This window comes from Ochlerotatus camptorhynchus, unplaced genomic scaffold (assembly GCF_037179485.1).
Source record: "Ochlerotatus camptorhynchus isolate MF236.1 unplaced genomic scaffold, CSIRO-AGI_Acam_v1.1 ptg000402l, whole genome shotgun sequence".
Lineage (NCBI taxonomy): Eukaryota > Metazoa > Arthropoda > Insecta > Diptera > Culicidae > Ochlerotatus > Ochlerotatus camptorhynchus.
Genome location: NW_027040888.1, coordinates 2,076,972 through 2,100,218, shown reverse-complemented (window position 1 = coordinate 2,100,218; position 23,247 = coordinate 2,076,972). Strand labels below are relative to the sequence as shown.

General features: G+C 45.3%; 2 protein-coding genes across 2 annotated transcripts; both read right to left on the bottom strand.

The window, feature by feature from the left end:
- Positions 1-1,764: 1,764 nt before the first annotated feature.
- On the bottom strand, positions 1,765-3,114 carry LOC135710759 (enhancer of filamentation 1-like). Its single transcript, XM_065233425.1, has 3 exons — positions 3,083-3,114; positions 2,197-2,350; positions 1,765-2,076 (listed from the first exon to the last, which is right to left on the bottom strand). The coding sequence occupies exons 1-3, from the start codon at positions 3,112-3,114 to the stop codon at positions 1,765-1,767; spliced, it is 498 nt and encodes a 165-aa protein (XP_065089497.1).
- A 1,576-nt stretch (positions 3,115-4,690) lies between these two features.
- LOC135710788 (uncharacterized) lies at positions 4,691-23,247 on the bottom strand. The gene is made up of 14 exons (XM_065233465.1): positions 23,115-23,247; positions 22,680-23,051; positions 22,418-22,603; positions 21,987-22,352; positions 21,694-21,915; positions 21,600-21,623; positions 21,190-21,534; positions 20,819-21,124; positions 20,424-20,753; positions 6,893-7,177; positions 6,638-6,826; positions 6,372-6,572; positions 5,857-6,309; positions 4,691-5,794 (listed from the first exon to the last, which is right to left on the bottom strand). Exons 1-14 carry the CDS (start codon positions 23,122-23,124, stop codon positions 4,755-4,757), a joined length of 4,329 nt encoding a protein of 1,442 aa, XP_065089537.1. The 5' UTR covers positions 23,125-23,247; the 3' UTR covers positions 4,691-4,754.

Genomic DNA, 23,247 nt, shown 5'->3' with positions numbered 1-23,247 from the left:
TGGTTCCCGACACTGCTTAGACATCACACATTTATCGCAAAAACCAATTGAATTGCTTCTCCACAAAACCATTTCGTGCTTCACAAGATTGTTCAAGCGACAATGTCACAATTGGCTTGTCTCGGTCACGCTTATATTGGCCTGTCCCATAGTATCGACATCCAATTCCAGTTGGTTCACATTTCCACGCAGATACGCTACGCCGATCAGTTCTCCTTCCTTCTGGAATCCCGCATGATCTTGACCTTCATGACTTGTGAATAACACGGTGATTCAGCATGCGAGAGCTTCTTGAGCAAGAGCCGGTTTTTTTTTCGTAGATCCGGCAATAGCGGACCGTAGATGGCTTGCATAATTTACAAGGTGATCGTTGCTCCTCGGGTCTACGCAGAAGTGGATCTTCCCAGTTTCAGGCTTCCTCTGGTCACCGTTTGCCATGAACGCGACTGCCTTACTGCCAACAGCTGCATTAGCGTTACCTTCCGGTTTCTTCACACGACGGTCCTTTTTCATGTGTCCAGGTTTTCCACAGCGATGGCACTTGCCAGCAAGCTTCTTCTGGTTCTTTCTTTTAGCTCCGATAAACGCCGCACCGTTGTCCTCTCTCGTTTACTTTCTTCAGGTCCTTCTCCGCCAGATTCTCGGTTGCCTTTACCAAGGGATCGTAACTATCGGGTAAAGTTAAGAATAATTGCCCTACCAAATCACCTTCGTCCATTTTAGCTCCAGCGGAGTTCAGTTGCCAGACAAGGTCATCGAACGTATTGAAATGAGCTCGCATGGATATTCCTTCCTTCTTGCTTTCTGAGCGCTTGACAGCTTTTTAAAGCCTACTTCTTCACAAGAACAAATCAAGGTCTACTTTGATCAAATTTACAGGTTTTTATGAATTTTCTGACGAACTATCTGGTGAGCCAATAATCAGCTGATTAGCATTAGCATCGAACAAGTTGCACAATATCGTAGGTGGTACGAATTCAAAACTATTAAGAGCAAGACGAATATCTATTACTGGACAGATAGTAAGTAGGAAATAATTACTATGTCCCAGATAAAGACATATCCCTCTCCAACAGCTAAGGATTGTCATGGCCACGTCCTTGCAACTGGTAGGGATATGAAAGGTATGTTAGTCCAACATATACTTAAGAGAGATGCAGAGAACTCTACGACCCCTCATAAATGTCTCGAGAATTTAGGAATTATGTTAGTAGGAAAGTTAAGCCATAGGATACACCCAGTCAGTGTTGCTGGCAAATGTAGATTTTGTAAAAAAAAAGGTAGTCAATGTTGTTCATAAATGATCTTTTACGGTCGGTAGTCGGTTAAGTACAGCATTCCTTCAACCGCCACCGGCTGTCCTTCAACCAACTGAGCTGATTTCCTGTAGATAACTAGTTTATGGTTGACACTAATCACATACAAAAAATCAACGTAACCGGCTGAAGGACAACCGAGAAATAGCGGTTGGTGGACGGCACCACCTACCGCATACATGGAGGGAATGCTGTATTTGTTTTAGGTTAAATGAGAAAATACTGAATAATCTCCCGCGATATACGAGCTATACTACCCATAATCGCATATCAGTGTCATCTTTGCTTGCTTTCCTATCTATATGAGACTGATATGCGGTTATGGGCAGTATAACCGTTCCCCTGATCGCAAATCAATCCAACTATCAGAAAGCAAAGCACAAAAGGATGCTCAAATTTGAGATCACTAGATATCGCTTTAGAAAATCGAACCCTAGGAATTGGTTGCTTACTGCTGCACCGCGTTCAGCATGGCGATCTTTAAATCTTTAGCCAGATGCGAAATGTCCACCACTGAATCGACCATCTCCTGGACGGCCGTCACACTGGAGAAGTGCTGGGCCGCTTTCTTCGTCTTAACCACGCACGTTTTGAGCGCTTCGGACAGGGAATCTACCCACTGCAGCATCCGCGTTTTAACGTTCTCCCGCGACGCGTTCCGATGCACAACGTTCCCGATGTTGACCAAATTGTGGGCACTCAGCACAACGAACTTTCCGTAGGCGAGGAAAAACTTCGGCGGCTGATTGTGCGTCGATCGCTTGCGTTAGGTATTCCATGTGCGTCATCGTGTGCGTGGCATAGTAAACCAGTACGGATTTGTCGTTCGGGTTCAGGTCCTCCGTTTTATCGCGGCCGGCGGCTGCTGTCGCATCCGCACCACGTTCTCACAGTTCTTCTTCAAATCCTGCGGCAGTGAGTCGTGAATTTCGGCGTTGGATTTGGCCGAGGCTTCCTTCGATTCTAAACTCACGTAGTCGTAGTCTTCGGGCCATTCGCCTTGATTATATTTGTTGTTGCACGAAGTTGACTGTCTACAAGACGCTGATTAGACCGGTGGTCCTCTACGACCACGAGACCTGGACTATGCTCGTGGAGGACCAACGCGCTCGTGGTGTTTTCGAACGGAAGGTGTTGCGTACCATCTACGGTGGAGTGCAGATGGATGACGGAACGTGGAGGAGGCGAATGAACCACGAATTGCACCAGCTGCTGGGAGAACCATCCATCGTCCACATTGCAAAAATTAGGCGACTATGATGGGTTGGGCACGTCGTAAGAATGCCGCACGACGACCCAGTGAAAATGGTTCTAGAAAGCGACCCAACAGTACTAAGAAGAAGAGGCGCACAGCGGGCAAGGGGGATCGACCAAGTAGAAGGCGACCTGCGGACCCTTCGCAGACTACGAGGCTGGCGAAGTGTGGCCATGGGTCGAGTAGAGTAGAGACGACTTCTTCGGACAGCAGAGGACAACAAGGCCTTAGCCTGACTGATAAGGTAAGTAATGGTAATCCACAGCAATAGTGCTGATAGTTCCCTGCCATAATGCGCCTTTGAATTTCTCTGCTGGTATCATTTTCGGCGGTCACCAGTGAGCCCAAATACACGAACTCATCGACCACCTCGATTTCGTCACCGTCAATCTGAACTCGGGGTGGGAGGCTAACACTGTCTTCCCTAGAACCTCTTCCTTTAATGTATTTTGTCTTTGATGTGTTGATGGCAAGTCCAATCCGCCTAGCTTCAGCCTTTAGTCTGATGTACATTTCCGCCATCGTCTCAAAGTTCCGTGCCATGATGTCAATGTCATCGGCGAAGCCAATAAGCTGGATGGACTTCCTGAAGATCGTACCACTCGTGTCTATCCCAGGTCTTCCGATCACACCTTCTAACGCGATGTTGAACAGCAGACACGAAAATCCATCACCTTGCCGTAACCCCCTTCGAGATTCAAAGGGACTCGAGAGTGTCCCCGATACTCGAACAACGCACATCACTCGATCCATCGTCGCCTTGACCAATCGCGTCAGTTTATCCGGAAATCCGTACTCGTGCATAATCTGCCATAGCTGATCTCGATCGATTGTGTCGTATGCGGATTAGAAATCGATGAACAAATGATGTGTGGGCACGTTGTATTCGCGGCATTTCTGCAGAACCTGCCGAATCGCGGAAATTTGGTCCGTGGTAGCGCGGGCACGCATGTCTCCCACCTGGTATTGCCCCACGAACTCTCTTGCAAATGGTGACAGGCGGCGGCATAGAATTTGGGAGATTACCTTGTAGGCGGCGCTCAGCAGTGTGATCGCGCGGTAGTTGCAGCAATCCAACTTGTCACCCTTTTTGTAGATTGGGCATATGACACCTTCCATCGACTCCGCTGGTAATATCTCCTCCTCCCAAATCTTGGCAATTACCCAGTGCAGCGCTCTAGCCAGTGCTTCACCACCGTATTTTAATAGCTCACTTGGTAGTTGATCTACACCAGTTGCTTTGTTGTTCTTCAGCCGACCGATCTCCTCCTCAATTTCTTGAAGATCAGGGGCCGGTAGGCTGTCGTCTTCTGCGCGTGCTCCTAGGTCTGTTGCCGTGCCACCTTCGTTTTCTGCTGCTTCACCGTTGAGGTGCTCGTCATAGTACTGCTTCCACCTCTCAATCACCTCACACTCGTTCGTGAGAAGGTTACCGTCCAAGTCCTTGCGCATATCGGCTTGCGGCACGTAGCCTTTGCGCGAACTATTTAGCTTCTCGTAGAACTTCCGTGTGTCGTTTACGCGGTACAGATTTTCCATCGCCTCGCGATCTCGGCCTTCCTTCCTGCTGACGCTTCTTCCTTCGGAAAACCGAGTTTTGTCTGTTCCGCGCTTGTCTGTATCGCTCCACATTCAATCTCGTGCGGTGTTGCAGCATTCTCGCCCGTGCTGCATTCTTCTCCTCTACTAACAGTTTGCATTACCAGCATCACCAGCTGGGCAACAGTTTACATTGTGTATTACCAGCATCACCTTGTTCGAGTGGTACCTTTTCTCCCCCCTGATCACCCAAACTACCATTCCAGCGGGTAGCGTTTGAAACCCCAGGATTGAAGCATTTAGAAACACTACTGCAGAACAATCATCAAACAGAATATTACCATTGGAATAGCTTTGAGCATTACTCCATGAGCGGTGGTTTGCATTAAAATCACCAATAATGAAGAATTTGGACCTATGACGGGTAAGTTTCTGCAGGTCACCTTTGAGAATATTATTTGCTGAACTAAAATATGAATAAAAGCGTAAGTTGACCGAAAATACATTTCAGTTAACTGTTATTACTGGGAATTAAGAATTTCGAACATTCAAACCGCCTCGATGACAAGTTCACGGAAACTTATATTCTTGACACGCATTATTCTCTCAGATAATATATATAAAAACTGATTTAGGTATTAATCTTAATTGAAATAAGGTGGCCTATTGATCCCACCGAAGTCCATCGGCCCTCGCGTACCAGGACCGACATTGTACGCCATAGCCGCCATCCGCTGTTGCATCCAGCGATTGTCCGGTGGTCCACCTCCTACCGGTGGCATTCCACCCATGTTCGGCATTCCACCCATGTTCGGCATTCCACCCATGTTCGGCATTCCACCCATATTCGACATTCCACCCATCATCATTGGCTGCTGATTGGGGCCACCGAATGGTGGCATCCCTCCGGCAAATTGTGGTGGAACCGGCTGAGGATACATATTCGGAAACCGTGGACCTCCTCCCTGTGGGAACATATTGCCCGACTGAGGACCCATCTGACGTGGTGGCCCATTGTTTCCGGGGAATCCGAGCAAACCAGACGTCGGAAGCGTTTGTGCAACATGGCTTGCATTCATAGCATTCACCAGCGGTTGAATTTTCTGCACCGTTTGTGCAACGTGACTGGCATGCATGGCCGTCACCAGCGGTTTAATTTTGTGCAGTGGTCGCACATCGGATGGATACGGATCGGGAATTTGTTCGGCCTGTTCCGAGGGACTGGAATACCAATTGGCAGCGAATACTTTGTCCGGCTTCTTGTTGATGGGCTCTTCATTTCGAGTCTGCTTGGGCGCTGGTGGAAGCACCTGTAGGTCTTTCACTTCTTCGTAGGGATAGTCCTGCTGCAGATTACTGGTCACGTCCAAGAGCTTTTCCTGCTCGCGGGTGGTCAATCGGAGGAAGTGTTCCTTCTGGGTGAAATCCGGATAATTCGTTTTCAGAGTGTTGATCTGTTGGTCCTTGGAGAGTATGTTGAAGTTGGATAGCTGCTGCCGGGCGAGGAATACTTCATTGATCAGTCGGGTCTTGATGTCATCGGGCAGGGTTTCGAACACTTGCCGATCCAGTTCCAGCTGGTGGAATTCCGGCAGGATCCGGGGTTTGAGCGCTGCTCGCATCCGCTCGATCGGAATGAACTCTTCCTGGCAGGAGAAGTTATTGAAGAGACGGGGATCGTACTCTGCAAAAAGTATGTATATGGTTATCTCTTAGAATTGAGTGTTTAGTACCTTGGCTCTTTACCTTCGTAGCAGGGATTGATGATAAACGATCCGGAGTTGGGAATTGCCGTCACGTTAACTGCCTCCAGCATGCAGTCCGTATCCTTGAAGCACACAATTGCCGAGAATGGAGACTGCTTCTGGACGTACTTGACCATACCGATTGGGGTGAATGCCGCGTGGAGTTGCTCGGCGGTAGTTGATGGGCTCAGCCGTTCTACCAGGACTGACCGATCACGCTCCGCATGTAGGGTCTCCTTCGCAAGGTGCACCAGAATCCGTTTCCCGTTAACCATCCGCTGGCTGTACGTACAGGCCAAATCGGCGGCTAGATCTATCTTGAACTTGACGTAGCAAATTTTACTGGCATCCTCTTCGAGCAGCAAGACCCGATAGTCGACGATGTCGCCACATTTGATGAACAGATCCCGAATATCCTCCAAGCTGGTGTCCACCGAGACGTTGTTGATTTGTACTGAAATTGCGAGACTCGACGATGCTGGGTGAGGCTAGGCAAAATTTACCGGGACGACCTACCTGAATTATCGTTGTAGAACGACTTGAAGGGAATGTCCGCCTCCTTGATCGGCCTCGAACGCACTTCCATGTCATCCTTGAGATTTTCCTTATAGACGGCAAAGCTCAGATATTTTTCCTTCTGTTGTCGATACGGTGAGTTGGAGATATTCTTTTTCTCTCGTGCTTCATCTTCCTTCGGAGGAGTTAGATCAAAACCCTCTGGAATATGACACAGAACCGATGTAAGCGTCGAAACTAGCGTTTAACTAAGGCGTAATACTTACGGACGATCTTGACCGCTTCGTCGTTAATGTATTGCATATCGAAAAGTGAATCTATCGAGCCCTCCAAGCGCTTCGTAAGTTTGTAGTTTACCACAAAGTTGGCCCGATCGTCGAACGCGTCGAACCGGATGTGATAGAATATGCCGACCAGCTTATGTAGAGCATAACGGATTTCATCGTTTGTTAAAACTGAAAAACAAAAACAACACGGTGAGAGTGTTATTCTAGAAATGGAACAGAGTCCGGTTCGCTTACATGGACTGTGGAACTTGACGGTGAGCACCTTGCTGTGTGCATCCTGAAACTGCATCGGGGGGGTATCCATTAGGTGCACATCCAGCGTGCTGCCCTCGAGGAAGTGCGGCTGCTGGCAGTACGCATTCTGGGCGTGCTTCGAATTCATGAAGGCCAGGATGGCCGACTTGCGCAGGTAGCAGCTCTTCTTCTCGATTGGAGTATAGTCGATAACGCTGCCAAAGTTGTTGAAATAGTCGATTACGTCTTCGGCCTGCGTGTCCCGGGGAATGTTACCGACGAACACTGGAAGGGGTGAAAAGTAATACGCCACGATTATTGGCGTGGAATTTTAGATGTTAACATTTGTTCAAAACTGATGTTCATTTTTAAGTGACATAGTGCCGAGTTTTCCCTATGGTTACTTCCGCTCTCTACGCAGACTGTCAACCTGAGAGTGGAGGGGAGGAGGCCTGATGTGACTCTTTTTTTATTGCGTTTATTTATAAGGCCTCCTTGCCTAGTCACTCTGCACAGTGTGCCGAAAGTAGATTCGGCACAACTTGGGCACATCCATCGGCACAATCTCGTAGGCATTGCATTGTTCATTAAATAAAATGGGAGCATTGCTGGACTGTTGTCATTGAAGTTGTTCACAACATTACGTGCTGTTTGACTGTGTATTTCAGAAACATACCTACTACAATTGAATATTCTAGAGGAGCTCAGACCAGCAATTCACTTCTCGGTTCACATTTAAATTTGAAATGTAGGCTTCCAAGGGCTGTCAATTGCTTTCGATGCCGGTCACAAGTCTACGAACCGGAATGCAAGAGGAATTTGGATGGATTGAATCATGCAATGGGTGCGATTGGAAACGGAAAACTCAAAGGAGAAGATTCCTGGCTAATCAAGAACTCCTGGTCCAACTACTGGGGCAACGATGGATATGTTTTGATGGCGGTGAAGGGTAACAACTGTGGCCTTACCACCGATGCGACGTATGTAAATTTGAAGTGAGATTTCGGTTTAAGTTTGAATTAAGTAAAAGAGTAGTTTTATTTTCGGATACGTGTCATCTTATACGAGATGAAATAAATGGTTTTCGATTTTTGTAATAAAAATAAAACTTAATTAGGTTGAATGGAAGCAATAAAAATTCCGAGGGGGACGACACATCTAAATCTCAATTCTCAAATACTGGGTTGCCATGTATACTATTTTTTGAAAAATCACAGCTTGATCCATGCCCAGCACTGTCGGCACAATCGACAAACCAGCGGTACACTTGCGGCACACTGAGAAAAATGTTGACCCAAGATTGGTGTGCGGAGTGACCTACCCCTTGTATTATCCCCTATTTGATAAGTTGCATTATTTTCATCTAAGGCTGTGAACCATTTGCCGAGTTAAATTTAACTCGTGGTTAAAAGTGACATTTCGAAAGTTATTTCTTATGTTCGAAAATCCCTGTGTTACCGATCGATCGGTTTTCGGGCAGAACTCAGCCACGGTTGTCAAAATGTAACTTCTTGTCTGTCAGAAATAACCATGCTCGGATAGCAGGGTTAGTCGATAACTTTCCATCTGTCAAATTTTAACCAAAAGTTAATGGTTTGTTTATTTGTTTATTTGATATGTTTGCATCAACAGACTAGAAATAGTCCCAATGATGTGTTGTAAAAAAAAGTACAGATTATACAGACTACATATATGTACTAAAGTTACAAACGAAAACAACTAGGAAAGCAATGTCAAGTTACTAAAAATGTATAAGTCTTAAATTTTACGCTTAGCTATTGGGCGTCAAGCGCCTTCGGTCAGCAAAAAAGGCAGAGAATCTTCGGCGAAGCATATTCCGTGTCAAGTGGAAATCAAACATCGAAATTACTCGGTTGAACACTCGCTGCGAGCCGTAAATAGCGCTCCTTAAGCTATAATTAGTTCGAAGAAGTGGAAGTCTCAGCATAAGACTGTTGCGTAGTGATCGAGGTTGAACATTAATGTTGACTTGTTGCAGAATTGCTTCGCAGTCGATTCTTCCTTGCAGAGTATCGGCGACGGTTAAGGCTCTGAAAACATCTCTTCGGATACGTAAGGGCTCGATATTGATCAATTGGCAGCGATTCTCGTAGCTTGGAAGACGAAGTGGGTATCTCCAAGGCAGCTTACGGAGCGCGAAGCGAAGAAAACGTCGTTGCACAGATTCAATTCACTCGGCCCCATTATTGTAGTTCGGGCTCCAGACTGCAGAGCAGTATTCCACCGTAGATCGTAGCAGTATTCCAACAATAAAGCGATTTCAAGCAGTAAATGTCTGTGAAGTTCTTAGTAATCTTGAAGACAAAGCCAAGAGTTCTGGACGCTTTGTCGACGACATACAATATATGGTGTGAGTATGTCAGCTTTGAGTCTAGAAAAACGCCTAAGTCTTTCGCGCAATGCACCCGTTCGATAGTCGTGCCTAGTATTTTGTAGTTGAAAATAATCGGTTGTTTCTTGCGTGAGAAAGTAATAACTGTACACTTAGCTGGGCAGAAGCTTGCTGAGCGACAAGTACCCAAAGTTACAGTCAATTGGCACTCCGTGATGTATGAACGAAACCATCTCAAAAGATTTCCACCGATCCCTAGCCTATCAAGCTTAGCGATCGCAATTCCGTGGTTCAGCTTATCGAAGGCTGCCGTAAGATCTGTGTGGATAACGTCCGTTTGGGTCCGAGCAATCAAACTGTCTGTGATGTAAGACGTTAGGCACAGCAGGTGTGGAACGCCCAGTTATGAATCCGTGTTGATCTATACTTAGATATTGCTTGCAATGCGCATTTAGGGACTCTATGACAACCAATTCAAAAAGTTTTGATACAGCACTCAGCGACGTGATTCCCCGGTTGTTGTTTACGTCGCGTTTGCTTCCCTTTTTATGAACAGGAAACATATCCGCAGTCTTCCAGCAAGACGGAAAGATGCCGCTGGAAAGAGAGAGCTTGAATATGCGGCACAGTGGATCTAAAAGACAAGTGATGTTCTTTTTAAGAATATTCGACGGAACACCATCGGGTCCAGCCTTACCTGAAGTCTTAAGTTTAGATGCTGCTCTAGAAATTGAAGCTGTAGTGGCTTCGACCATGCTGAACATTACTGGCCGCGGAAGTAATGAGATTAGCGGAGAGTTACTCGTCTTCAAACACACTAGCAAATTTGGCTGAGAACAGGTTGCAAAAGCCTTGTTGGTTGCCAGCAGTTTCACCATTAAAAATCATGGAAGAGGGTAAGCCGACTTCCCTACGTTGCTCATTTACGATGTTCCAGAAGGATTTCGGGTGTGATTTTAGCCACCGTTGAATCCTCCTTTGATAGCGTTGAAAACAGAGACGACTTAACCGCTTATACTCGTGGGGTTGAGTCTGACATAGCAGCATTTCAGCGGCAGTGTGCGGAGTTTAGTAAATCTTCTGAGGGCAGCCTTCTTAGTTCTTTTCAATGAGCGAAGATCTTTCGTCATCCACGGGACGCGAGAGTCGATATGGATGATCTTTTTGGAAACGTGTCTGTCAATGACATATGCCAAGACGTGAGAAAAGGTTTGTGCAGCAATGTTGACGTCTATAGGATCTAAAATATGCTCCCAGTCTAAGTTAGACAGCACAAGGACAAAACTGCGATGGTCAGCTGTACGGAAGTCATATGACACAGCGTTTGGAGTATGATGAGCACTCACAAAGCAGAGATCCAGGGTGCGGTTGTAGCCAGCACCAAAGACATAGTTTGAAATGGTTCGATAATTGAACCATGTTTCGGTCAAAACTAAAATGTCGTAACAGTGATCCATGACTGCCAAATGATAATCTTCCTCGAGGCCGTTAATACCGCCAACGTTCTGGTAGTAAATCGTTATGTCCGACATGCGCGAGTGGTTCAGATCCTAAACGATCTGTTTGCTGACCAGTCTTCTGGGTGCACTGATCAGCACGAAATTTCTTTTTTGACGTAGGACTACGTCTGTAATTTCTATATGGGGGTACACTTTGTGAAAACCGAAAATGGAATATGTAACAAATTATAAAAGATTTTGAACGTTAATAACTCAGCTGCCCCTGGACCAATTTCAATAATTTTATCATTAATCGATTAGAAATATTTCTACGCATCTGATAAATTTAAGACTTTATCATTTTTCAAAATGTTACTATTGAAAATTGCAAGAATGTGCAACTGTTACTTTGATACTTAAAATTATTACCGTTTGCCTGCAAAAGGCGATTTCCCTAACACAGATTTCAAAGTTGAATTCCATACGGTCTCACCACGTAGTGAGTGGCGGTGTTCTCCAGTACACAACGAAAGACTCTCCGCAAGCAGCTAGCTACCAAAGCTGGCTTTAATCGCTGATCGGATTCAGTTCCAATCACCGTGTGTGGTGGTGTCCTGTCGTCGACATCAGCAGCAGCAGTGTTATCGGCGCGTGGTGTTGATCATTGTTCTCCAGCACAACGAAAGGCTGCCTGGAAGCAGTGAGCTGCAGCCCACATGAGCATACATAGAAGGAGGAAGAAGCCGCACCGCTATTGATCGGAATCAGTAGCTCTTCGTGAGTCACTGTGGGTCATCTATGCCAAGCGCGTCACGCTCATTCCAAACAACATACAGCTCACCAGCCTCATCTGTGTTTAACACCCTAATAGCTCAGCATTACTAAACCATAACGACAAAACGGTCCTTTTCAGGACCACCATAAATTTGTAAACGAGTATTTTTGGACATTTGTCAAGGTCATAAATCGTATGTCAGTTCTCATATCCAGATAGAGCTGGAATTAGGGCGTAACAGCCCTTGAAATTTAAGGCTTGCTCATGCAAATCAACATCACTATTGTGTAGGGTAAGACTTCCTCTACCCGTTGGTAATGTTAGTTGGCGTGGACATGCCTTGAATTCCTAAACTTTTTTTTTTTTTTAATACTTTATTATAGAGATTTTTAGCCATAGGCTAGTTCATCTCTTAGAATTCCTAAACATCATCGAGAGAAGTCATTGTTTGCAAAAGCTGTTACGCCTAATTCCAGCTCTATCTAGATATGTTTAAATCTAACAAGCCATGTACTTTAAGGCAACATTGGGGGTCGCGGAGAACTCCGCTCAAATTCCTATTCCTACACAAAATGCAAGCTCCCGCTGCAGTTAACGAATAAGCTTGATTATATAATACCACGTAGACCTACGTCACCATTGCGTACAACCCCATAGGGCTGTCCCTTGTAGTTTTTTCGTTCTCCTTGTGCTTCGACAGCCGGCGTTTGTTGGTATTTTCAATGAAATCCTTTGTTGCGTTTGATGAGCTGGTGCTAGAGTTTTCATCGTTGCTTTCAACGTTTGAGGTGTGGATGACCCTCGGTTTGATTGTCGGTGTTTCGCTGTTGTTCTTCTGCCGAGAACCCGGTGAAAGCAGGAGATGATTGACCCGATGTCATTGGCTGGTTTTGTTCGATATCCATCGACAGGAAATCAGCGAGACTGAATACCCCCTCGGTTGGTGGAGCTGCTGGAGCGGTGCTATTGTTCGATGTGGCTACATGCTTGTCGTACGTTACCAACGTTGTTTCGTTGTCGACCGTGATGTACGATGGAATGGCGCTTCCGAGTCGCATTTGCAAAACTCGAACACCGCTCAGGAATCCTGGGAAGTAGTGCTTTCATTTCTCATGTCGACTGGAAATCACTATCCCGTACTTTGCCATGTGGTTCATAACAGTAGCTTGTGGTCATGCTAGAGGAAGGTCATGCACACGAACGGTCACTGCTTCACAATCCACATATACCGGGATTTTGAACTCACTGTTCGCACAGAGAATCGCGTGTTTATAGTTGTGCGCCTTTTAATAGCGCAAGTCCAAGTAGACCAATTGTCTAAGGTATCTTGCAATGGTCCTTGCAGGTCCGGTGCACTTGGCCCTATAACGGACACAGAGCCGTCATCTACAAGCTGCCTTAGCGAGCAATTTTCATCAAGACAACCATCAATGTCTTTTACATAAAAATTATAAAGAAGGGGGCTTAAACATGAGCCCTGGGGGAGACCCATGTAACTAATTCGTGAAGTTGTCGAGTTTCCATGAGAAAAGCTCATATATTTCTCAGACAACAAGTTGCTCAAATAGTTGTTCATAATTGGGGAAAGCCCACCATCGTGGAGTTTATCCGAAAGGACATCGATACAAACAGAATCAAAAGCCCCCTTAATGTCCAAGAAAACTGAACCCATTTGCTGTTTTTGCGCATAGGCCAGTTGAATTTCAGTTGAAAGCAACGCAAGACAGTCGCTCGTTCCTTTGCCTCTCTGAAATCCAAATTGCGTATCTAAAAGTAAACCATTCGACTCGACCCATTTGTCTAGACGGAAAAGGATCATTTTCTCCAAAAATTTCCGTATACAGGACAGCATCGCGATGGGACGGTACGAGTTATAATCCGAAGCGGGTTTACCGGGTTTTCGAATGGCGATAACTCTTACTTGCCTCCAGTCATCCGGAACAATGTTGTGCTCCAGAAATTGATTGAATAAGTTCAACAAGCGTCTCTTCGCGACGTCTGGGAGATTTTTAAGCAAGTTGAGCTTGATTTTATCCATTCCTGGAACTGAGTTGTTACATGAGAGGAGCGCAAGTGAGAATTCCACCATCGAAAACGGGGAATCTATTTCGTTATTACCCGACGGACGATCACGAACGTTGGTTTGAACCGACACCTAATCCTGGCAAACTTTCCGCGCGAAGCTAAATATCCTACTGTCTGAGTACTCCTTGTCTTCGTTGACAGGTGATGACGCGTTTCGCATTCTCTTGCCGACATTCCAGAGTGTTCTCATGGAAGTCTTTCGTGACAAACTATCGTCGAACCGACGCCAGTAACTGCGTTTTTTGGCTTTAATCAAGCCCTTACCGTGTCTGCGGAAATTTCATAAATTAATAAGCCTTTTTGTGAATCTTTCAATGGATATGCCCTTTTTGTTAAGCCGTTGATAGGCCGTTTCGAAAATCGAGTTATTTTCAATGATTTTTCTCGATTATGCGGAACTTCCCTACACGATTAGTAGGTATCGAGCGGTGCTAAAGAATGGTATCAGAACCCGATTTGTTTACGTTTTGTACACAGGCCCATTTCAAATGTTACTCGAGAACTCCTCCTTGCGTATTAGAGCATCTCCACCGCTGTTTCTAAATTAGATTACACTCAAAATAATCGACGTAGAGTATCTCTTTTTGGTTTGCCGTCAATTTTACATGATCCAAGTAGAATCTACATGACACCACTTATATATGAGGATAAATTCCATTTTCTGAATATCCACACTAACCCGAACTTGTTTTGGATGTGCAACGAGTGCGCGAAGCTGATGAAATGTGTCCGGTTGTCGTTTGGTAGTGCGATTAATTCTATCACCGAGAAACAGGAAATCGCACACGCTGAGCTTAGGAAGGAAATGACTAAACAAGGACAGCAGATCGCTCAGCTGTCGAAGGCTCGCTCACCAGCAAACCACTTGTTGGTGGTACTAAAGCAGTAACGGGTGACAATGTCTTTACCGAGGTCCTTACTGTCCCTGAACCCACCGAGCTGTTTTGGCTGTACCAACAATCAATACGAAACTAACGATTTTAAATTGGCTCACCACTTTAGTAGCCTATTGGTCCCAAGCAAACGATTAACGTACCCTATTCTAGTTGAAATTCTATTACTACACTATGTTTGTTTTGATTCGCTATGAAAGTTTGACAGATAACATCAGGGGTGTGTGGATTCATGCAGAACATGCAGGGGTGAATGAAATAGCTTGGGACTGCTTGGGACCGTTGTTCTGGTACTGAGTGAGCCAAAAATAATAATGATTTTCTTCGGGACCTACTAGTCTTAGAGTTACCTCTATGGCTGTACTTTTCTCGTATACTTCCTAGCGTGAAATCGGAATCAATCGAGAAGCTGGTCAAAGGTTGTGTACGCTGCAGCGCGATGATCCGATTAAGGTTGTGCCGCTAGTTAAAAAAAAGGATCCGACATCAGCCGTATGAGTTAAATATCGTATAAAGTCGGATTGGCTCCCAAACTACGCGAAGTTGCTCTTACACCGGATACGTGGCCGAAAGGAATTTTGTTCCGTGAATTTGAAGACGGTTCAAAAAACATGTGGATGCCTCGTTTGAACACGCCTGCCATCACGATCTCTCCTGTTCCGAGACCTTCCGAGTTTTCAACTCCCATCTCCGGACTAGACCCAGTATGCTGATTCAGAATTGGATGCAGCGTTGTGAATTGGAACGCTGTAAACCAGAACGCACTGCCTGTCGCATTATGGGAGACCTCGAACTACTCGATTCAGTCGCGCTAGCTGTTTCCCGCCATCTGCGTCGTTCTGGACCTGCGGTGGTGGAGTCTCCTGTGAGCACTGTACTTTAGACGGGAATAACTCAACACGCTGGAGTCTTACGTTTGGCGCAGGGCGGACAACTACATGTCTTACCTCGAGGTCGGTCAGCAATCGAAAGAGGGCGATGCAATGGATATTGCTGGCTTCTGGGCCTCGATGGCGTGCTGCCAGTATTAATGCATTATAATTAAAATATATACACTGATAGAAATCTCCTTATACCTTTTGGCAAATTTCCATTGCTGATTATTCATAAAATGTATAAGTCAACTTATAAGCAGACGCCTTGCAAAAAGTTAATGAAGATCATGTGTCAAATGAGATGTATAAGAGGTCACACATACCTTTTATACATTCTTATAGGACCTATGTGATTTGTCTTATGGAATGTATAAGGCTGATGTTTTGGAAAAAATGCATAAGTGAAACACATGAATAAAATAATTGATTTTCGTTTCGTGTATATAATGGAAATGGCTCTAATGTTGGCCTATCGATCTAAGATTGGGCCCATCGCTAAAAATCTGCTGTTTATCAATTTTATCTAGATGAACGCGTCATTGGGACGGTACTAATGGATATTTTTGGTCGCTAATGAAAATTTAGACGATTGCTGAATTTATGTATGGGCCCAAATCAGAAGCATTTAGGCCGACATTACATCCATTTCCCCTATGTATATTTTTACCGACAAAACGATGGTTTTCCCAAATTTGAATTCTTTAAACTTTTCAGATACGTTGTTTTATTTAAGCGTGTAGACTGAACCCTGTTCAAACTCCCGTGCAAGAATCAAATGTCATTCAGCTATTCAGCACCAATGAGCTGGATTACCGAGGTGAAGCAGCAATCGTTTAAGTTGTGTAAGTAAAACCCCTGTACGATACAAGCAATTAGTGACGTCACTACTTGCGTTTACGTTGATTTTTTTGGTTTACTAATACAACCATATTTCACGATCTGCTTCACCTCTCTCTGTACTCAGTGATTCAGCACTTCTGTCAAGAAAAATTAGATTCGTTTGAAGGTGTTGGTAAGTGGCGATCCTGCCAGGAGTACAATTCTGGATAATTGGACTGGCAGGAACCTGGCACAAATAATATTAGAAAATCTGACCTGCTCATGACGGGAATAATTCAATGGAAAATGAACTTTACTGAAAAAAAACAGCACGTGTTATGCGAGTCGGGTTGACCGAACGAAAAAAAAAAGAAGGAAGAGAATCTCTTCTCAATAAATGAAAGGCCGCGGAGGTAACCTAAAACAATTAAATGTTCTGGCACAGTAGGTGCAATATGGCCAATGGAACAAAGAAGCGCCGTTTTACGATTTGGGAAAATCGTATTGTCAGTTAGTTGACTAGTTTTACCCTCGTTGGGAGGCCGCGGAGGTCACGAAAAAGTTCTGGATTGGTCGGGATGACGCCAGGGTACAATCACGTTAAAAAAAATAGGATTTTACGATATGGGAAAATCGTATTGTCAAGTTGATTTGTTCTACCCTCGCTGGGGGACCACGGAGGTCACGATAATAAAAATCCTGGGTGGGTCGAAAGAACTCCAGAGTATTATCAAACTTATCGGTTCGTGTTGACCGAACGAAAAAAAATCGGGATGCTTAGAATCCAACTCACTTGCTTAGTCTAAATCCGGCTAAAATTGTTTTAGGAATGCAAATGATTCCACAGTCACATACGCATGGCACATAACACTCTGTACCTGAATTTCATAGAGCTACCCTGACAGATTTTGCAAATCGTCTCCTTTTCTAGTCCATAGATTTTAACATTGTGATGATTGCAAATTACAGGTTACAGTTACGAAACGATTCGGCGAGAAGCACGGGTAACCCCTAAAATCAGAATGGAGGACGAAGGAAAGTACGTCCGTGCTACAGGCAGTTCGGAAAGCGGACGTGATGAGTCGCATAACTTGGAGGACACCATTAAAGGGAAGAACGAGAATGAATTCAACTGTGAGGGTGATCAGGAGCAAGATGATCAACTCTCTGATTGCACCAGTTCGACCTCATGCTCCACTACGTCGGATTCATCAGTCTATTCACCACCACCGTCGAGCGAAAGCGAAGATCGTATGGATCCAAGACGGTCCCTGGTAATCGGGACGTCGACCGAAGAACCAAGGGAAGCGAAATCGGGAAGCGTTGAGAAGATCGAGCGATTACAGAAGGTCATTGCCGATTTGACTAAATCATTGAGTGCATATCAACGACCAAACAACGCGACGCATCGTGACGTTGACGACAATTGGGCTGGTCCCTACGATTCCACCGGTTACACGGATGTTACTCAGGCCGCTGTAAGATGGGACCACATTAAACCCTTCCCGAATGGTATTCCCGCAAACAAAATGTGGGAAGAGTGGAATAGGTTCATTGAGAACTTTGAGATAGCGGCGTTTCTTGGAAACGCTGCAAATCCCGTACAACGTTCAAAGCTAAATACTGTTCCTTTGTTTGGGACAGGAACTCCTGGCAGGATCGCCAAAATGTGAGCACTGTACTTTAGACGGGAATAACTCAACACGCTGGAGTCGTACGTATGGCGCAGGGCGGACAAGTGCATGTCTTACCTCGAGATCGGTCAGCAATCGAAAGAGGGCGATGCAATGGATATTGCTGGCTTCTGGGCCTCGATGACGTGTTGCCAGTATTAATGCAATACGTTATTGAGGAGTGTTGCCAACATCCTAATTGAGCTTCTCTTGTGACGAGGGGTAAATTGAGCCCACTCACATCTCCCAACCATCGTTTTCAGGCAAGTTACAGTAATTTTCCTGATCAGCCTCCGTGTTCCAGTGCAACGCCTCAAGCATCTGCCGGCTGTTTCCTGTTGAGAAGCACTTCTGATACTGCTCATTCACATCATCCGCTTTACTGTTGTAACAATCCTAATTTATCTCCGGGACGCACAATAGACCGCTCTTTGGAAGCTTCTGGTTCCTCCAGTCCAGTCGTGCCGACTCCTGCCAGCGTTCAGCATAGTCGTCCTGGACCTGTGGCTGGATAAGAATCAAGAGTCTACAGGCAAGTACAATCAATATATTGACTATTCACTGCCTGATGCCGTTACAATTTTCAGCAATTCTGACTATGTTAGTCATTGTGACGGTGCCTCTGCAACTCCCTATCCTGGGAACCCGGAACGCGCCGTAGAAAGCCCCCAAACCCTCCATCTTAGTCCTGCCATCAGCAGCCTTTGTTCATCATAGTCGTTCCGGATCTGCTGTCGGATGTGGAGAGGGGGTCTTCCAACCCACTCACTATGGCGAGTATCCAATCAGACTTGAATGTATAGAGAAAAAGCTCAAAATACAAATATACATCAAACTGTCCGATATAGGACCCTGCCAACACACGGCGCCTGCACGGTAATGTGGGCCGTCAGAATGGTTCATCGGTTGCAAAGTGAAGTGCTTCTCAAACTGAAGCGATACATTTATCAATTTATCCTAACATCCTAACCCGTCCACGCCCGAAACCCATCCACCACACAAAATCAAAGAAAAATGTTTCTTTATGACCAACACGTCCAGACATAAACGAGAATATGGGTGTATATCTTCACTGTAACAACAACGGGTAATCATCGAAAGTACTTGCATTTTACTCAGGCACTTTTGAGCAAACTGCAATCACTCTCTCATACTCGAAAGGTGCAACGACCAAATTGGCACAACGACGCCCTATACGCTATCTGACCAAAGTGCAGGGACCTATCAGCAGACAGGCAATTTACATCTAAACCGTTCGCATACGAACAGCACGGTTATTCATTAAGGTGTCTTTTGACCAGTGTTCGGAGTAAATCAATCCTCGTTTGGCAGCACTTTTTCACTTAATTAAAGTGGTTTTCAAAGTTTAGATGCCTATCGAGTCGTAAGCCGAGGATGCGAATACACCTCTTGAAGGGCATCAACGCTGATTGGAGTGCGAAGTACATGGTGGTTCATCGGACAGATGTGAGTGTAAGCACATTTCTCCAGCTAAAGGTGGAATACAAAGGATTCAGTCTACTGTAGGACAGCGTTCGTGGTCTCTTTTAACTTTCTGCGGATAGCCTTCACGGTAGTGCCGACCACCACTGTTGTCATTCTTATTAAAACCAGCGTGACTGCAATCACAGAGCCTTGCGGAACGCCAGGCTCCTCCGTTGAAAGTACAATGTTGGCGAAAATTCTACAGAAAATGGAGTCTACGATTGACCATCCGCTCCAGCACCTTGCTGTCAAGGAGATTGGTCTGATATCCCGTGGCTCATGAGCTCCCTGCTTAGCACTGTGTCTGCATTCTTCCGGAGTCATATTTCCTAGCCAATCACTGTTGAGAAGGCTGATGAGGGGTACGTTTGCTTTCCAGTGACAAATTTTTTAACAGGGAGTATCCCACTTCATCCGGGCCAGATAATTTTCCGTGAGCCGAATGCACTCTTGACACGAAAAGTTGGTTAATTTCCGGTGGTAGATCGTCCTCCGGGATGTGGAAGTTATCCAGCGAATGCATTGTCGCGTTTTTTGTGCGACGGAAGTGGTCGTCATATCCATCAAGGGCCTAAAGAGTTGCGAAGTACTCCCCCATAGCATGTGCAATTTTGTCGGGGTCTCTGGTTATCGAACCGTCTATTTGGATGGCACTTACTGCTTAACGAATTGACTGTCTACACTCGTTCCGTTTAGCTCTGCATGCAGTTAGAGTCGCTTCTTTAAAGATGTAGTTCTCGGGCAATTGCTTAGCGGATACTTTAATGACTTCCCTAATAAATGTTGTATGGTTATTTTGCTTAACGACGTGTTCAGGGTATTATCCAAACCATTCGTGGAATAGTTCATTAATTTGAGTCCATGATCTCCTCTTAGATTTCCTGATTCCATTATATTCGACTAGGGCTCTTCTATATTGAAACCGATCAAAAGAACGTTCGTTTGGCTTTCTTCGAGATTGGTTTTTTCAAGACATTCTAGCTTTTCGTTCCACCACGGCACGTTCCTCCTTGATGAGGACTGCTCGATAGAACAACTTTTGTTAAACAGCTTTAATTATTTACCGCAGGTTCAATTCAGCTTCAATTTATAAAATTAAAAACCGCCGTTTCTCACCGAAGCTTCCATACTTACACTTGTGAGCATTGTGCACACCGAACTCCTCATCGTCATCCTTTGCTTCCTCCTTAATCACTGCCCCGCATATCGCCCGCATTTTCTCAAGCGGTCTGCATTTGAACGAGCGAATATTCATCCACATTTTGGGCAGCTTATTGTATAGCGGAAATACGTCTATTTGATAACGCGTCAATGCATTTCGAAGCGAATTTAGAAGAATTTTATTGATTTGAACTTCTTCTGGGAAGTCGACATACGCATAATTGTGCGCGGGCTTGATGACGTCCACCACTTTTAGCCCTAGCAGTTTTTCCAGCTCTTCCGAGATGCCTTCCTCGGTGACGTCTGCAAATTGGAAGAGAGTATATTATGAGGTTTGAACAGACCAGCGGGTTTTCAGGTGGCATTACGTTTAGGTAAATTCTTCAGCATGATACTTCTCTCGGGTAGGAATTCCCAATTCCGTTGGAAATGCTGGATGCAGACCCGTTTTCCTCGGTACATGTCATGGTGGTGACTGATGACCGCCTTGGTGTCCTGCTTGGAGGTGAGCCTTATGTACGCAGTCGATGTCGGATAGTAGAGATCTTTACTGCAGAACAAAGCGACACTTTTCATCTCGTAGTCCCGGAAAAGCTCGCGCAGGTCGTTCTCTTCGATGCCCTTTGGCAGGTTGCTCATTGTGACGAGGAACTTGCAGGAAAGGTCGTTGGAGTCTGAAGAAAAGGGGATGATTTGAATGTTCCGAAAGGACGTCTTGTTGAAGCAATAGCTCATTTACCTTCCATCAACGGATTTTGGTCGTTCGTACTATTCTGACGAGCCCGTGCCGATGGCGCATCGGATCCGTTATCGTTGGCCGGGCGCTTGTTCGGCTTCGAAGTCGATGGTTTCGGCTGCACCACCGGAGTAACTTTTACGTCCATAAGACTTTCCCGAGTATTGAATAGTGCTTTGATTTGCTTCGCCTGGCTGGCTAAAGTTTGATGTTTGGTAGCCGCACCAAGTGGAGCAACTTTGCTGGTTTGCAAAATGTTCTGTTTGATGTTTTCATCCATTTTCTTTGCAATCTGCTTAAGATAGTCGTCCATTTGCCCTGGCTTGGATTTATTAGTCCTTTTCTTTTCTGAAATGGAAACACAAATTAATGACAATCAATCCGATTTGTAGATTCAGCGGTAAATATACAACCCTCTGGGGCTTTTATATGAGCGTCTGAAAAGGGGAAAGTAAATAGAACGTTAAAACCAAGATGATTGAGACTCATTTGCTAAAAGCTTCTCACCAGCATCCTCCAGTTTTTCACCCTTCCCGGCTTGTAAAGTCTGCTGATTTAATTCTTTGATAACGAGTTCTTTTTTGTACAACGAGAATACATGAAAGCTACGTGCTAGAGAAACTGCCGATGGGCTATCAAAGCAGATTATCCACCTAGTTCCGAGCCTTTCCAGAAAGCTTATCGATCCGCATCGTCTGAACAGCATGCAGACATCGTATTCTTTGTAATCTGTCAAAGAGCCATGAAGCAGTCACTGTGATTACAAAACTTCAACCTAACGTAAGCAAATAACAACTTACACGGACGAATAGAGTCCACCGTAATCGAATTCTTGCAAATGGCATACTTGGTCACATGTTTAACCGTCATCCGGGCTTTACCCGGAGCCATGTAGAGCTTCAATCGCTTATCGCTGATGATGGCATCGTTGAATCGATTTATCACCATATCCCGATCGTCCGCCTTATCCATACAGAGAGCCAACGTAACCGTCCCGCCGGTCGTCGGTGCTATCTTAAAATGCTTCACCGGCCCAACGGACTCGAAATTGCTCTTGTACCGGCAGAGCGGCGTCCCCTTCGGCAACTCCGGATAATTCTCCACCATCACAAACGGTTTCCGATACTTGATGTCCTTCATGTTCTCTATCACCTGAATGTGATCAACTACCGAAAAAAAAAAAACAAATATTATCCACCACTCTACGAGAAGCATTTCATTCAAGACCTACGCCTATCAGCGGCCGAAATCCTGGTCAACGAATAAGGATCCCCATTCAGGATCATTTCCAGTCCGAGCGCCCTCGCCGCAGATGGCGAAGTGGCAAACTGGACGTAAGCAGCATATCCGGTCTTGATGACGAAGCGAATGTCCCCACAGGAAAGGAAATGATCGAAAATATCCTCTTCGGTAACATCTACGGTAAAACAAAAATGACCCCACCCCGTTTATTACGGACATTCCTTCCTCACCCATCATAAAAAGGTTCTCACCAGCACTGATATCGTCGATCCGTATCGCGGCCGGAAAGTCCAATTCTACCCGGTCCTTGACGTACGTCACTCGAATACGTTTGGAAAAGATCTTCCGATTGTTCATTAACTTGATGGCCTTGTCCGACTGGTCCTTCGACCGGTAAGCAATCCGCGCATGGTACAAGTGGTCGTGCGTCCGCCAAAAAGTCATATCCTTGATAATACCATGTGGCTTAAACAAGGAGAAAAACTTTTCAAAAGACACCTTGCCGGTGTTGCCGACATAGATCTCGAACGGCTCCGCCCCCAACAGCAAATCCTGGACGTGCTCCGATTCGTACTCGTCCAGCTCTGACGAGTAGCCCGCTGGAATGTCATCTTCGGTGATGTCTGTAATTGAAACGAAACTTGAGCAATACCGACGCTAAACGATGAACAACTAGAAGTACTTACATTTCGACATGGTTTGAAAACAGTTTTACTTGTAAATCTGGAGGAATTTGAACGATTTTAACCGGAAAATAGCAAACTTGACTAATGGCGTTGATAAACGCTGATGGTTTGTATTCTCCGTTTTCTTCTCCCT

Bases quoted from the DNA above. Each gene is read 5' to 3' on its own strand.
- LOC135710788 (XM_065233465.1), bottom strand. The intron at 22,353-22,417 runs GTAGGTCTTGAA...TTTTTTCGGTAG, and splicing joins GATTTCGGCCGCTGATAGGC to TTGATCACATTCAGGTGATA. The intron at 6,573-6,637 runs GTAAGTATTACG...GTCATATTCCAG, and splicing joins CGAAGCGGTCAAGATCGTCC to AGGGTTTTGATCTAACTCCT.
- LOC135710759 (XM_065233425.1), bottom strand. From the start codon at position 3,114: ATGGCACGGAACTTTGAGACGATGGCGGAAAT. The intron at 2,351-3,082 runs GTACATCAGACT...AGCGTCTTGTAG, and splicing joins TTTGAGACGATGGCGGAAAT to ACAGTCAACTTCGTGCAACA. The intron at 2,077-2,196 runs GTGCGGATGCGA...ACCTAACGCAAG, and splicing joins AGAAGAACTGTGAGAACGTG to CGATCGACGCACAATCAGCC.